At 44.0% G+C, this 16,293-nt stretch overlaps 1 protein-coding gene across 4 annotated transcripts in view; it reads right to left on the reverse strand.

The window, feature by feature from the left end:
- Nucleotides 1-16,293, reverse strand: part of MYO9A (myosin IXA) — a 118,069-nt gene that overhangs the window by 30,922 nt on the left and 70,854 nt on the right. For 3 of the 4 annotated variants that reach the window (XM_044279823.1, XM_044279824.1, XM_044279825.1), the window contains 9 exons: nt 15,574-15,684; nt 13,311-13,433; nt 13,060-13,209; nt 12,550-12,863; nt 10,720-12,462; nt 4,414-4,498; nt 3,921-4,100; nt 1,061-1,173; nt 758-882 (listed from right to left, as the gene is read on the reverse strand). In XM_044279823.1, the coding sequence (XP_044135758.1) occupies nt 758-882; nt 1,061-1,173; nt 3,921-4,100; nt 4,414-4,498; nt 10,720-12,462; nt 12,550-12,863; nt 13,060-13,209; nt 13,311-13,433; nt 15,574-15,684 (2,944 nt within the window). The remainder of the gene's footprint in view (nt 1-757; nt 883-1,060; nt 1,174-3,920; nt 4,101-4,413; nt 4,499-10,719; nt 12,463-12,549; nt 12,864-13,059; nt 13,210-13,310; nt 13,434-15,573; nt 15,685-16,293) is intronic. The other variant, XM_044279826.1, reaches the window with a different exon arrangement.

A 16,293-nucleotide genomic window follows, 5' to 3' on the forward strand; every position in this document is an offset into this window, starting at 1 on the left:
TATGGAAGAAGCGATTTGATAATCACATGTTCAGGTCCCCTAGCGGGACTTTAAAAAAAAAAGCAAGAGTTTAAAAAAAAAAAATCACAGTTTCCTTATATTAAAAGTAAAATTAAATAGACAATAAAAAAATGAAAGATCATTTGCACCACCACCCCCTAAAATGTCTGTACTATTAAAATATAAACATATTTATCCCGTACAGTGAACGCTGTAATGGGGAAAAAAAACAAATGGCTGATTTGCCATTTCTTTTCATCACTTCAGAGAAATGGAATAAAAAGTGATCCAAATGTCACACAAACTCCAAAATGGTATCAATAAAAACGACAGATCACCTCACAAAAAAGCCCTCACACAGCTATGTAGACATAACTACGAAAAGGTAATGAGGATCAAAATATGGCCAATCCAAGAAAATAATTTTTTTTTCCAGTTTGGATTTTTGTCAGTATAAAATATTTGCAAGTTTTGCTTTTTCGTTTAGTTTCCCTGCATTTCGGGCCATTTTTTTCCCCTTTCAATTTAGCCGCATGAGGGCTTGTTTTTTTGTGGGACAAATACCTTTTAATAGCATCATTTAATATTGCATACAATGCAGGGGGAAGCTGGAAGAAAATTCCAAATGGGGTGAAATTTGCTCTCAAAAATATCATTACCATACTGAGTATGGGTTAACTATCGGCAGTTGTATTGTTATGGCAGACATTTTTTAAAATATTTTGTATATATGTAGGCAGCACAGCAACTCGCTTACCATCACTGAAATGGATTCCTTCTTTCCCTAAAGTATCTGTGTCCATCTCTAGCACCTCTGTCTGTGGTGTCAACTTTTCTGCTGCTTTCATCTTCCCCCAAAAGCGAATCTTTCCTCTCTGAGGTCTGACATAACAAATAAATCAATGAATTATACAATCTCAAAAAATATGTACATACTGTATATCATCTACACATAAAAAGATTTTGTTCCTTTTTTCAAACACCAAATAAAAAGACGAGTCTTGCAGTGGAGATGCGATAGTGCAAATGCGCTTTGGAGAACTGTTCAAAAATTGCTTACCTGGAGTCTTGCTCTGTAGTGCGCTGAGCAGGTAGTAAGCGGGACATCTCTCCCTGAGACACAGCTTTTTGAAGTTTGCTGAGCCTCTCCACACCCTGAATTTTCTGTAACATCTAGGAGAAATAAGTACATTTCAGACACAGCTAAGATATCTGTAAGGCAGAAGACCTATGATACAAGTTGCCTGTGAAAATATCATAAGATTGTCCAAAGGAAGATCATGTTAATACATTTACCCTACAACTTCTTATATTTTCTGGACAGTCAAATGTTCGTACAGGTAGTACTTATAAAGGATAAATGGCAACATCTACTGCATTCATTGCTCTACTCAGGCCTGGTAGATTTGATTCCATCTTTAACACTATTGATATGCTCTAATGTTTCCAACCTATTAGGCGTACAACAGGATATCATAAAGAGAATCAGTCAACTCATTTTTACCTATTAATCTACTGCCAGAATACTATATATATGTAGCTGACATTCACAGCATGTAGAGCATACCTTTATTTTCCCTTGCCGGTGGCTTCAAGCCCTAGAAAATAGAAGTCTGATTCGATGTACAAATGATGTGCCAAGTGCCCAGTGGGAAGGTCCACATACCAGCAAGTGCCCAGGCCTCCTTCTCCTAGCCAGCCAAACCTCTTCCAGGTGTCCAAGTTTTACTGAATCTTTTTCCATAAAACTATATATATAGATATATCAATCTGCTCAGCTCCTCTTGCGCTATAACATGCTGCCTACAGATTGCATTACATTTTGGGTGAAAGGTTGTCTTAATCTGAGAGACTGGTTTGCTGAAGCATGCGCTCTAAAAATCCATATATAAGTATGTTGATAGACAGATTACACCTAGCAATCTGAGGTCTAGTGAGGTCTGAGGAAGCGCAGGGAGCGCAAAACAGCTGTAAGCCTTTTGAGTGTGCTGTGCCTGCCTCCATCTAGTTTTATCTACAAATAAAGCTGCAAAGATTTAAGGTGAGTGCCGTGTGCTGTTGTGGATTATCGTACACCTAGCAATCTATTTCCGGCATTGCCGGAACTATGCTGCAAATGTGAAAGAAGCCCAAGATAAATATAACCATTCAATATAGGATAATTATGCTAACTAACTATTACGCCATCTTATTAGTCGGCCTCATATAAAAGCATTCTTTACTTTATTTTATACCTGTGAATGCCAGCCGAAAGAAAGAAAAGTTTGTTCAAAGGACAAAAAATTGTTTGCAAACCAACACATCCTTCTGCTCTCAATAAAAAATATTAATATCATAAAATACTACTTCTAAATCAGGATTTACAAAAACGCACAAGTAGGAACAATACACAAAAACATCACAAATTATTGAGTGCAGCTACTCCAGATTATTCACAGTATTCTGGATTAGTGGTGTGCCCTTATGGCACGCAATTTTATTTTTTGGAGCAGGTCACAGAAATCATTTTGTGTGTGCCTGGCACTACACTCACAATTGCAGGGGATTATTGAATCTGTACAGAAGTGCAACCCGGTATCCAAATGAGACCAATTAATTGTATATTTCAAATATATATTTTGATTGATTTTAGAGTGCCAGTGTGAGAAGCTTCCCTTATGCAAGGAGTGTACAACCTGAGGCCAAGGGGCAGCATGTGGTCTGGATGCCATTCAGAGCTGCCCCCGATCAACTGATCATAGACTTGCTTGTGTCTGGTGGCTGCTCACATATATTTTTCATGTTCGATAGAAATGGATTGGCACATAGTGCGAGAGCAAGGACAGGTAAATACTAATGCTGCTTTGAGCATTTACCTCTGGGTTGCACATATTGGCAGAATGGGGTATTTGGATCCCTGTATGACACTCCAAAGTGGACAGGTGGCCATGCAAGCATTTGGCTAATTTTATTGTACTTATGGAAGTAATGAAACATTTGGCGGATTTAGCATCTCACATAAAATACAATACTAGGGAAAAGCAGACCTCATTCTCCCAATAGATAGGAGACCAGAAACTGGAGCCAGCAGGCAGGCTTTTGATATCCCATAAACATCTTAAATTGTAGTACCGTTTTATGTTTTTTTGCAGTCCATGGGAAAGGTTCAGTGAAAAAATGAGGCCCTGCGTCATCTGATCTTATTGCAAGAGGGCATTTTTTATGCTAATCTAAAGGACTTAACATCTATAGAGCAATATAGTCACTAGCCAATTAAAAAAGTCTTAGTTGCAGTCAGAAGTTGACTTGCATTGTGGTTCATGATGGCAAAGTCATTTGTGACTTGTGACCAAAAATTCAATACTTCAGGATTTTTTGCAACTGTTTTGGGTTGTTGAGTGTCACATCACGACTCCATTGATTATCTTTAGATGTCGCATTGTGATCTTCATGTTATGCGGTACGTGTAGCCCAAGCCTAAACCTGGCCATAAACTTTATATGTGGTTTAGCAGACAGCTAGTCCTCCTGACCTTTCTATACACATACACACTGGGCTCTGCCGAGCGTGCATGTATTCTCAGTTGGGAGAGGAAGAAAAACCACTACCAGATACTTCTAGCAACGACTAATTTACCTTGAAATGCAACATGCCCAACCCATCTTTGACCCCCCCCCCCCCCCAACACACACATTTGCATATATGTACATACAGTATAGTCAGTATTAGGTTAAAAATAGATTGTAAGAGAATGTTAAATGTAGGATGTGTGTTAGTAGAGGGTTAGAAGTCGATAAAACGATCAATGTGAAGTGATGAAAAACATCTCTTGGGTGATACATAATATGTAATAGAAGTCTAAGCATTAGGAGGAAGTTTATACATAGCGCATGTCCTCAAAAAGTAATGCTAGACGTTCAGTGTCTGTTAATGGACTTTACCATTTCAGAGTCGCTGTGACATGCCTGGATCAGTCTGCCTGATTCCACAGTTGGGTCAGAGGGGGGAATCCGCTCCCCCTGTTCATCTGAATCCTCCTCAGAGTCTCCCCCCCCAAGACCTCCTCTAGTCATGAAATCTGATCGGGTTCGTGCCATACGAGCTTTCCGTCTATGTGGCGCCTGACAGACAAAATGACAACGGACATGGGGAACACAAAATAAAAACACAAGCACGTGAAGGAGGAGGGTCAATCAATCTACATAAAGGAACAAAGTAAATTCACATATCAGAAACTGGGAAAACCAAACAATATGGAATAACAGTATGGAATATCTACAAAGTGTAGGACGTAGTAAAAGAACATGTGGAAAACAAACAAACAATGGGGACATGCTAGACAACTCACCTAAAAAAAGCCTAGGATTCAAACCTATGAACGAAATCTCCTACACAGATTACTCTTTTTATTCTTGTGGCCAGACCGAAACTCACCTCACTTATTCCAGATGGCTCAGTGGCATCCAACCTCCTTGGAAGTTCACTGCGTGCAGATCGATGAGGTTGAAGGGAAGAATTGCTGTAATAAAAAGTTATAAAATCAGTACCAGAAAGGGATAAATTCTGAAGATATAAAAAGGAACCATAACAGTCAGACATAAAGAACAAGTTCCTGTCATTTTTGGGAAAGAAAAAACAAGATTTTTGTGAACTCACCTGTAAAATCTCTTTCTCGCTTAGGGCTCATTCACACTTGTGTTGTCCGGATCCGGCATGTACTCCATTTGCCGGAATTACACGCCAGATCCGGAAAAAAACGCAAGTGAACTGAAAGCATTTGAAGACGGATCCGTCTTCAAAATGCGTTCAGTGTTACTATGGCAGCCAGGACGCTATTAAAGTCCTGGTTGCCATAGTAGTAGTGGGGAGCGGTATACTTACAGTCCGTGCGGCTCCCGGGGCGCTCCAGAATGACGTCAGAGCACCCCATGCGCATGGATGACGTGCCATGCGATCACATCACCCATGCGCGTGGGGCGCCCTGACGTCACTCTGAAGCGCCCCGGGAGCCGCACGGACGGTAAGTATACTGCTCCCCCGCTCCCCACTACACTTTACCATGGCTGCCAGGACTTTAGCGTCCCGGGAGCCATGGTAACCATTCAGAAAAAGCTAAACGTCGGATCCGGCAATGCGCCGAAACGACAGTTAGCTTAAGGCCGGATCCGGATTAATGCCTTTCAATGGGCATTAATTCCGGATCCGGCCTTGCGGCAAGTGTTCAGGATTTTGGGCCGGAGCAAAAAGCGCAGCATGCTGCGGTATTTTCTCCGGCCAAAAAACGTTACGGTCCTGAACTGAAGACATCCTGATGCATCCTGAACGGATTTCTCTCCATTCAGAATGCATTAGGATAAAACTGATCAGGATTCTTCCGGCATAGAGCCCCGACGACGGAACTCTATGCCGGAAGAAAAGAACGCAAGTGTGAAAGCCCTTAGTTAATTGGGGGACACAGGACTGTGGGTATAGCTACTTGCTGCCACTAGGAGGCGACACTAGGCTGAAAAGTGATAATTCCTCCCCTGACAGCTATATCCCTCCAGCCTGGAGAGAGCATATCAGTTTGTGCCCAAGCAATAGGAGTAGGAGAAAAACCATACGGTAAACAACCAATAACTGACAAATGCCAGTCAGACCGAACCAGAACTGAGGACCATACTGGCCCACCAACCGTCATCATTTTTGCGGCAAACAGAAATCACTGGGTGGGAGTTGTGTCCCCCAATGAACTAAGCGAGAAAGAGATTTTACAGGCGAGTTCACAAAAATCTTGTTTTCTCGCTCGTATCATTGGGGGACACAGGACCGTGGGACGTCCTAAAGCAGTCCACGGGGAGGGAAACAAATCACACGCCCATGGAGAAACGCCCTCGAGGATGCGTAATCCACTGCCGCCTGCAAGACTTTGCTGCTCACAGCAGCATCCGCCGATGCCTAGGAAGGATGCCCCGAAGACCAAGACACTGCCTTCTACAACTGGAAAGCTGATGCATGGAGGAGATGAACCCGAGAAGCGCCGACCACTGGTCGGGTGGGCCACAACTCCGCTGGGCAGTGCCTTGCCCCGGGAGAGGAATGCCCGAGCAGCTGCCAAACATATATACCTGGAAAACATCCCTTTGGAGGCCGCCAAGCTTTGACAAGGACGTCTAGGAAAAAACAGGTAAAGTTCGTACGGCGGAAGCGCTAGTCATGGACAAGCAAACCTTAGAGGCCAAATCACATGGCTGATGGAGAGCTCGCTCTCTATAATGCGAGGGAGAAAGAAGAGACACCCATGTCTGTGATGACGTGGAACGCGGCGACTACGACTAGCTTCTGCAAAGACAGAAAATACTGGGTGGCGCACTGCCTTATGTTCATCAAAAAAGAAAAATGTACGTACAAGAAGGAGCTATCAACTCCCAAAAACACCGGGTGGATGATCCCTCCACTGGAATTCCGCCTTCCTAGAATGATGAGTAGGACTAAGCTGAGAGAAATACTCTTGCCGGGAGGAGTGCAATTACGACGTCCAACACCCCCACCGTACCCGAGGAACCCTGGTCACGTGGAAAAAGTAGAGATGGGATTCCAGAGCCGTACAACCCATGGATACTGGTCCTACAGACAGAAGAGGGAAGGTGGTCAGCCATCCAGCTCGAAGAGGGACAGGAAAGGAAAAGGGTGTTCCGTTCCAAGAACGAAACCCCTACCAGTGGTGGCAAGTCGTGACAGACACCCGCTCTGCTGGGCGTAGGGAGACTCGTAGTCCACCCCCGGAATGAGCCGTGAAAGGAGTGACCACCATTGGCTTGAGGTGACGTAGACATTGCTCATATCTGAGAAGAGGTAGTACCGATGGCGTCCCAGCATCAACTATTAGCACCCAAGTCCCGCTTATAACGGCAATCTAGTGGTAGACGAGTAGCGCAGGGACTAAGCTACCCAGTAGAGCGCACCCGAAGGTAGGTGCTGATCAGCTATGGCAATTACGCCATCGCAAAGCCAGAGTGGAAGGTAGACAACAGTTGGCAGAGCAACGGCCAATTATTGGTAGTCTAAACCAGAAGAGGCCAGGGCTAAAGCCCATTGCCATCTGAGACTGGCGCCCTACAGAATCTATTGGTAATGCAATACTCCGCCTGAGGAGGAGGCCATACAAGGGAAACCACAAGAGTAATGATAACGCCATACTCCAGCTGAGGAGGCAGCCACACTGTAGAGGCCACCGATCCCAGTGTTAGAAGAATCCGTCACCTGACAAATGAGCTGTGCAGAAGGAACCCTAGTATGTAGAGGAGACGCAAATACCCCTTGTACAGTAGGAGCTATAGCATGCTCCACCAGTGTAAAACTGAGGGGAGAGGCCTGAGGACATCCAGTACAAGCCATGGTACCATGCTGTCCCAGTTAAGCAGAGCTAATCTTAAACACTCCACCTGAAAAGGGCGCTGAATAGGAGCAACCGCCAAAGCAGTGCAGGGTAGAACCCCTACATGCGGGGGGCTGCCCCACTGCAGCAACTACAATCTCTAACCCTAGCGTGAAAACCTCCCCTGCGGAGGAGAACACGCTATAGTAGCCACTGCAGAGTGCCAGCATAACACCCTCACCTACATAAGGAAGAGTGGTGGACAAAGAAAAACATTTGGCTCGCTGGATCATAATCACAATATTCTGTGTAATGGCGTGCGCACTACACGTTGTCGAGGAGCAATACCATGACCGACCTGAACAGTGGAGGCCTATGGGGATGGGGGGTCTCTAGGACACATAAGTGTTTCTGGGTAACCCCCCTGAGAGAACAAAGGTCGACAGAAGAAAAGACTGATACAATATGGAAGTAGCCACAGTATCCAGTGGCAGAATCCATATACCACTAGATAAAGAGTACAAGGCACCAGCGGGTACAGACTGTTGCCATGGCCCACCTGTGAAGTGTCGTTGCGTAGTTGAATCATAGCATGCAAAGATGCCTAGTGATTCCCCAGTTAACGGATCACTTGTGGAAGGGGGTAATGCCACAGGAAGCATGGTGGTGGCAAACGACTGATGGAATAGAATCCAGTGGAAGTGCAATCCTCCGGTTAAGGAAGGGGGTAGCGCTATAGTCAGAACCGCATCCAACTGTAGTGTAATTAACCCACCTATGAAGGGGGTAATGCCTACGGTAAGCACTGCACTCAGTGGCAGTGCAATCACACCACCTATGAAAGCGAGTAACATATACGGCAAGTACTGTATCCCGAGGTAGTGCAAGTACACCACCTATGGATTTCCCCCGCCGAACAGCCCCTTCCTGCCTCTTGTCCAAATTCCTTGAAATTAAGGTACGTGGCCTGCAGAGAGAAAATACCGGATAAACCGGTGCCGGCTGCAAAGAGGTGGTTGACCATGAAGGGTTAAGCCTGCCTTGAGTACCAGGGGCGGAGCTCAGCAGCTCCTGGGGAAGGGGGACAGCTAGGCGGGAAGAATTTGCACCTGAGGGATGAACTCGCCCCCTCCATACCTGGAATGAAAGTTGCGGCCTCAAAGCCAACCACTGAAAACAGAGAGACTTGGATCGGTACGCGTGATGTGCCCGCTTGCGTCCATCGGCCGCTGGTGCCCACCCCGTGGGCCGCAAAGAAACAGTGCGGGCCGAGTACAGGTAGGCCCGAAGTGAAGTCGGGGCCAAAATTTTCGGCGCCCAGCCAATCGTTCATCCGGGCCCGGAGCAGCGATCTCAGGCGCCCTGGTTGCATACCGGCCGCGGGTGCCCACCCCGCGGGTCGGATAAAGTGAGGCACCCGGAATAACAGGAATGTGCCCTGCAGTTACCGGCCACGGGAGCCCACCCCGCAGGTCAGGAAGAATAGGCGCAGGTCGCAGGGCCTAAGAAGGCAGATAGGGGGACCCAGGCCCCCAGACATGGACAGAGGCACAAAAACATACATTGGGGTAACGTGGGGGCCCACCCTGAAGAAAATGTCCTCCATTTTAGCATGAGGTGACGAAGGGGGGGGGGGGGAATACTCACCCAATCCGTACTACTCATCCCCCCATCTTCATCCTCTTCTCTTCACCCCTTCTCAGAGTACCAGCAGGGTCACCTCTTCATCCGAAGTGGCAGGAGACTGAAATGGCGGGGGGTCTCGCCAGATTCAGGTGACCCTTGGCTGGCGGGAAGCTGGGGAGCTGGGCTGCCCTGGTACACTTTTGCTTCTTGGGGAGGTCGAGTGGTGAGGGAATCCGACACCGGTTTAGCTCCCGGGGAAGACATAGAGGCAGGCGCCTCTGCTTCCCCTACCTAAAAGGGAAAAAGATAACAAGAAAGAAAAAATAAGAAAAAGGAAGCCGCCCTGCTAAAGCAGGGAGGTCTGCCTCCTACGACACTAAGCTAAAAACTGACATGCTCTCTCCAGGCCAAAGGGGGTATAGCCGGCAGGGGAGGAGTTATCACTTTTCAGCCTAGTGTCGCCTCCTAGTGGCAGCAAGCAGCTATACCCACTGTCCTGTGTTCCCTAATGATACGAGCGAGAAAGAGCATTCAACTTTACAAAAGCTAAAACTGAACAAAGGCCCAAAACAATTATAAAGGTTCATGTGCATCGCCATAATATGGCTCTGTTATAAACTGATCTGTAATAGGGCTGCCCATCGGTCCAGCAGGCCTCTACTGTACGTCTTCCTACCAGGGTTGCCAACTGTCCAGAAATTCCTGGGCAGTCCGTAAAAATAGGGGGCTTTTTTCCCTGTGTCCATGATTTTCTTTGTTGGTACTTGAGCAGGTCATTTTGTAATTCTCCGCATTTGAGAGCTCACAGTAAATGCCCTTAATATGTTCACTATTAGTATTTGACCTATAGATATGCATCACTGATAATATTTATAGTTCTTTACAGTTTTCCAATTTGTTCGTAAAAACAAATGTTGGATGCAGTGATTTTTTGATAAATTGTCTAGATGAAATAAAAATTTAGGTTGGCAACTCTGCTTCCTACCTACATTGTCATAAAGAAGCATATGGAGGATTATTCTGTCATATTCTGTAAGAATCCCCCCAAAAAATGGTGACACGTTCCTCCAGATTCCATATGTATGGAGGTATTCTCCTCTAGTTTCTATGTGATATTTCTGTATACATGGAGTTTGATGAAGCTCTTACAGAGGGGAAGATAGAATATTACAACATCAGATGTGAAAATATGATTAAAAGATCATGAAAAACCATGGTACTCCTAACAACTATGCAAGTCCTGGTAGACCACTCAGGATATATTCACACATGGCAGATTTGGTGCAGAAATTTTTGTGACTGTCCTGTTTGTTCAAACAGGGTTTGAAGAAATCTATGCATAGGCTGCATAAACACAATTTATAGTATGAAACATATTTTAAGACTTTTTTCAGCAAATCAACCAGGTGTGAATACACTGTAGCCTCAAACGATCATCTCCCTACAATATTCTCACGCAGTGGTAATGGTGAAGCAGTTTCCTCTGCCGTTACTACACCACCTCAGCAAAAAAACATTTATCAAAATTGATGTGAAGAAAAAATGGCAACCAAGCCAGTTTTCTTCACACCAATTTTGATAAATCTCCCCTAAACTGTATTTATATGGCCTTTTGTCTCAGTTTTCCTGCAATTGTGGTCAAAGTTTTGGATACATTAGGAACTGTGTCTATATAAACCAGAATGCAATTCTAGGGGGAAAGAGAGTCCACTTTTAAATGCTAACATAATTGCCAGAAATGTCAATACAACACTTACTCTGAGTCACTACTAATGTTCCCTTTTGGGGTAAAAAAGATGTTGGAATTCACAGTGCTGTGCAACCAGGGACGTCTCCCTGAATCACCTATGTCTCCTGTCACATCTCCTTTGGGAGCTTCTCGTAACTCCCTTTGATCCAAGAACATGCTAACTGGACGGTTATTGTGTGAGACTAAACCAGTCTTCCCTTTAACTGTCAAGCCTTTGATCTCTGTCTTAGCAGGAGAGCTCTTCCAGTGCGTATTCTGTAACAGAAGAGACTGAGGCCTATCAGACTGATTCTTTGTGGTACTCTTTGGAAAGTGCAAACGGTTATCTAGATCTCGATTATGTCCCTGTTGTTCCTGCAGTTTACGTTGTCTATCCAACTCTTGTTTTTCTTTGCGAATTTGCTCCATCATAAGTCTTTCTTTTTCTTGCTGCAGCTGCTTCTGAAGCTCCTCCTTTTCTTTATTAAGCTTCTGAAGTCTCTGAAGGACGGTGTCAGTGGGAGCAACTCCAAAATCATTCTGCTCCTGTGTTCTCAGCGTTCCCTGGTTTGGGACATAAAAGGTAGGGAGGCTACAGGAAAGTTGAGGCTCACGAGGGTGAGTCTTGTAAGAAAACGGGACGGAGGGTTTGGCTGGTGCACTTTCAGACAGTTCATATGCAGGAGGCGTTTGCCTCCAACTGGATGAAGAACCCCAGGCAATATCAACTGCATTGCTTGAAGGTGAAGGGGGATGATGGGGCGTGGAACATTTATGGATCTCAGAGGAGGCTTTGTTTTGTGATGGGACAGTTTTTATATCAGAGACAAGAGACTCTTTAACTGTAGGACTTAGGACTGTAGGTAAAGAAGTTTCAACAGATGATGTAATATGTCCATTGAAAGAAACATTTTCTTCTCTACCAGAGATTGAGTTTTCTCCAGAAGAAGCGCAAGGTATGCCATTAGAATGAGAATAAGGTGACCCGCTATTGGAGTGTGTTTTTACCGGTGAAGAACTGGAGCTTACTTTGCTAGAAATGGAAGGACTTGGGTGTTCATTACTGGAGTGTATTGTTGGTTTGTCATCACTAGTCTGCGTTTCATCTCTAGGAGTGTTTGCCAAGTCTCTTGTAGGTGAGCTAACAGATTTGCTTATCTGAGAACTCACTGGTTTAGAGTCAAGTTCTTGAGAAATCAAAGATCTGGGTATTTCAAAGAGGTCTTCTGAAAGTTCACTGGAATTTTCAGGATGTCTATGAGTTGGGGAGCTGAACGGTTTGTTGTAGGTAGATACCACATTTGATGTAGGTTCCTCAGAAGGCTGTGTATTTTCTTCACAGCTTATAAGTTCCAAGCTGCCAAAAGACCCCTCACTTTCAGGGGTATCTGGAACTTTATTTAGAATTAATTCTGCAGACCAACGCCTCTCATCTGATGGAGACGCGCCTCCACTACTACGTACTTTCAGCAACTCAAGACTAAATTGTGCCTGCTCTAGCTCTCTCATGCGACGGCTTTCTCTTTTGGCTCGGACCACCTTCCTTTGATTAGGATCTTCCAAAGACTTTGGTCTTTCTCTAAACTGAACTTCACCAGCCCTTCCAGGGAGTGCTGCATTTAGGGAGTTTGGTTGGCTTTGTTCAGAGATGTCTTCCCAGTGACTAACATCAGTGTCAGGAGATTGCAATGGGGAATTGAAGACGGCATTATCTTCTAGGGAATTGTCCTGCATCGAGTAGTTTGGCACGTCTTCCTTTAATGACCGTACCCTGTTTAAAAAAAAAAAAAAAAAAAGAAAAAGTAACGGTTTGCCAATACCGAAAGATTAAAATCTCTGCTATAATGTAATATATTACCTTCGCCTTGTTATAAATCCTCTGCATGCTGCTTGTAAAGTAACAATGTCCTTTCTCTTGCATTTATACTGCCTCCTTGCGACATGGCCCCTCCAGGCAGTTTGGATGCATATTGCTGCCCTCTGCCTATGAAGCCAATTTTTTCGCCAAAATGTCTGTATGATAACAGTTGATTCTGTTATCTGTTGGTAATCTTTTCTAGCTTTATAACCTTTCCACCAGGACTGGATAATGCAAGCAGCCTGATGAAGGGTATGTTCTTTGGCTTGCATTTCCTCTTCACTCAACCTTTTCTTGTAATGCCTCCAGTATCTCTGTAATAAAACCAAATATAGAGAAACTGGTGTAAATTATACCTCAGATCTAGCTGGCGCAGATATGAATTTCTGGTTCACAGCAGGCCAGAGACGTTCCTAATTTTTTAAGAGGCGTGTGCATCTCGCTTCAGCACACAGGGGATTAGGCCTGGCCTATGAAACATCAGTCTTGACAAAATCCCCCTGTATATACCTGAATAGTGATAGCAGCATCCTTAAGGTGCAAAAATCTCTTGCGCTGCAGCATGGCTCTTATCCACCGCTGTAACAGAACGGTGCGCTGTAATACTGTCTGATGTAACATGTCTCGGAGGCACTGTCGCTCCTGCTCCTTCAGAAAAACCTAAAAGGAAATGAAAAAATTAAAATCATTTAAGCAAATAAATTTGCCTAAAAATATATGCAAAAAGGTAAGCAGGAAAAGTGGTAGATTATTCTGCTTACCATGGTTTTGCCAACTTGATACTGATCTGGGCTGTGACTCATCTTCCAAAAGAATTCCTGGATACTCTGGTGGGTAGGGGTAGCATTTTTTGGCAATAATACTGAAAACTGAGTGACAAAGTCCTAGGAAAGACAACAATATTCATTATAGTATATATGATATTTACTAAGATCAGTAAATAAAATCCCACAAACTCTATTGTGGTCAAATAACTTACTAACCAAGGTTGCAACACATCAAGTCTTTGTTTAAAAAAAATATATATATATAATTTTGCTTATCAGATCATTTTTATTGTATAAACGTACAACAATAAGGTATTGTTACAAAGAATGAAACGTGATGTATCACATAGGCGCCTCGCTATGTCCTTCTGCCAACCCTTTATTCTGGATAAGGGGAACGCTTCCAGATATTTATCTAGTAGCATTTGATATATCATTGAGATATTCCCTTTTTTTATCCCATCTATCAACTATTAACTGTAGGGAAGCGTCTCTAAGTACCTTGATATTACTATTTTTACACATCTCATTAAATGTGTGCCGTATTTGTAGGAACTGATATAAGCTACTTCTTGGTATATTGTGCTCCTCTTGTAATCTAGTAAATGTTTTGAGTGCTCCTTTCTCCATCAAATCCTCCATTTTGATTACTCCTTTATTCTGCCATTGTTTGACAAAGCCCTTGAGATGCAGGAATTCAGGTACAATGTGATTATTCCACCTGCACCCCTCAATTGTTTGACCTTCTGCCAAACTTTCCTCATCAGACAGACCAAATGTGTACAATTATACACAAAGGGTGTTCCTGACCCCTCCAATATCCACAACAGTTCCCTTCCCCCCAATGCATGTTTAAGTATTTGACCTGTCATATCTGTTGGGCCACAATCTATCCAGCCCTTAAAGTGCCGACATTGTGCCGCTAGGTAATATAACCATGGATTGGGCAATGCCAAACCCCCTGCCGACTTTGGGTATTGTAAGGTCTCCAGTTTAATTCTGGGTTGGCCTTTCCTCCATACCAGTTCCCTAAATACGGAGTTACTTTTCTGAAATCTGTCAAGTGGGATCCATGTCGGGGCATTGTGTAGTACGTATAGTAGCTGGGGCATCATGATCATCTTAAATCAGGTTAATTCTTCCAATTACCGACAAAAACAATTTGCACCATGTCTTGGAACGAAGTCTGAATTTAGTCAACAGTGGAGACGGGTTCAACTCCTCAAAGTCCGTCAGTCTAGGTGATATGTTTATCCCTAAGTATTTAATAGTTTTTACACAGGGAATATTGTTTAATGTAGCTATTGCCGAGGAAACTTGCCCATCTAAAAACATAAGTGCCGATTTATGCCAATTTATAGTCAGGCCGGACAGTCTTCCAAAGCTACTAAGCAATGACATAGACTCCGACAAGGATGTCGACGGGTCCCCCAGAAATAAGGTGTCATCAGCATACAGGGCTACCTTATTGTGAATTGATCCATATTTAAAAACACTTATTGCCTGTGAACATCTGATCGCAGCCACCAGGGGCTCAATCGCAAGTGCAAACAGCAAAGGAGACAGTGGGCATCCCTGACGCGTCCCTCTAAACAGCTTAAAGCTCGAGGACAACTCTCTATTAACTCTAATACGCGCCCTTGGCGCAGTAAATTATTTTCTTTTAAGCTGAAACAAAGGAGGTTATCCAGGAATCTGATACTCATGACTTATTCTTTCAGAACCCCTGCCAATCGGCTGTTTGAAGAGCTCAAAAGGAGCTCCGGTGAGCGCTGCAATCTTTTCACAACTTACCAAGCTTTGTGCCTGTGCTTGATATTGCAGCTCAGCCCCATTCACTTGAATGGGACTGAGCTGCTCCTAGGCTTAGGAAGAAGCCGCAGCGCTCATGGAACAGTTGATCGGCGGGGGTGCTGGGAGTCAGACCCTTGCAAATCAGTGGATAGGTCATGAATATCAAATTCCTGGATTACGCTTTTAGGGTATCAATCTAATACCATTTTAATGGTATTTCATTCCATGCATTGTCTATAAGTCACTTCATGCAGGAATAAAACATTCAAGCTTTAAAGAGTACATAAAAAATAAAAACTGCCCATTGCTATGTCAGCTTTTAGGAGTATGAACAAGGTGGAAGAAAGACGCCCAAACGAGAACAAGATGCTAGTTGAGTGCCCTTTATACAAAAGCTAATGCCCCCATATAACTGCTATATGTGAATGGGTAGTTGTAGTTTGTACTAAACATATAGTCAGACCTGAAAGGGAATCTTGCAGCTGTAGCCAGACTGGCGAATTCGGACGGTTTCTAGCATTCCAGTGTAGCGAAGCTGTCTGAGCACCAGTGAGTCATTGAAACGCGAAGGCACCTGAAAATGGAGTGGAAATAATTTCATACTGCAGCATGCTTAACACAAAATATTCTGTATGCTTCTTCCCAGGACTTCAGCCCTGCACCACTTCAAAAACACCAGCGATTGCCTGTTCACTGCCTCTAACATCATGTCCTCTCTCTGTCGGAAACTGAATCTAACTCCTAGGCAGCCTACCCACTGTCTTGGGGTTATTTTAACTCAGATCTTTCCTTCGCCCAATATATTCAATCACCTGTCCTCTCATGATCACACCACATCTCTAAAACATACCTAGAATTTTCTCTCTGTGGAAATACCCAAAACTCTCATTGTTACCCCGATTCATTCTCAATTTGACTAATGTAACTCATTACAAAAAATTATAATCTATCCTCAATGCACCAGCCAGGCTCATCTGTCTGTCCAATAACTACACTGTGCCAAACACTGTGCTCTACGCTCTGCCAACGATCTAATGCCTTATTCACACCGTCAGTGTTTGGTCAGTGATTTTGAGCCAAAACCAGGTCCAGCTCTAAACAAGAACAGGAACAGATCTTTCATCTATATCTTTCCTGGTTTTGGCTCACAATCACTGACCAAACAATGACATGTGAATAAGGC

Source organism: Bufo gargarizans, chromosome 2 (assembly GCF_014858855.1).
Source record: "Bufo gargarizans isolate SCDJY-AF-19 chromosome 2, ASM1485885v1, whole genome shotgun sequence".
NCBI classification, from domain to species: Eukaryota; Metazoa; Chordata; class Amphibia; order Anura; family Bufonidae; genus Bufo; species Bufo gargarizans.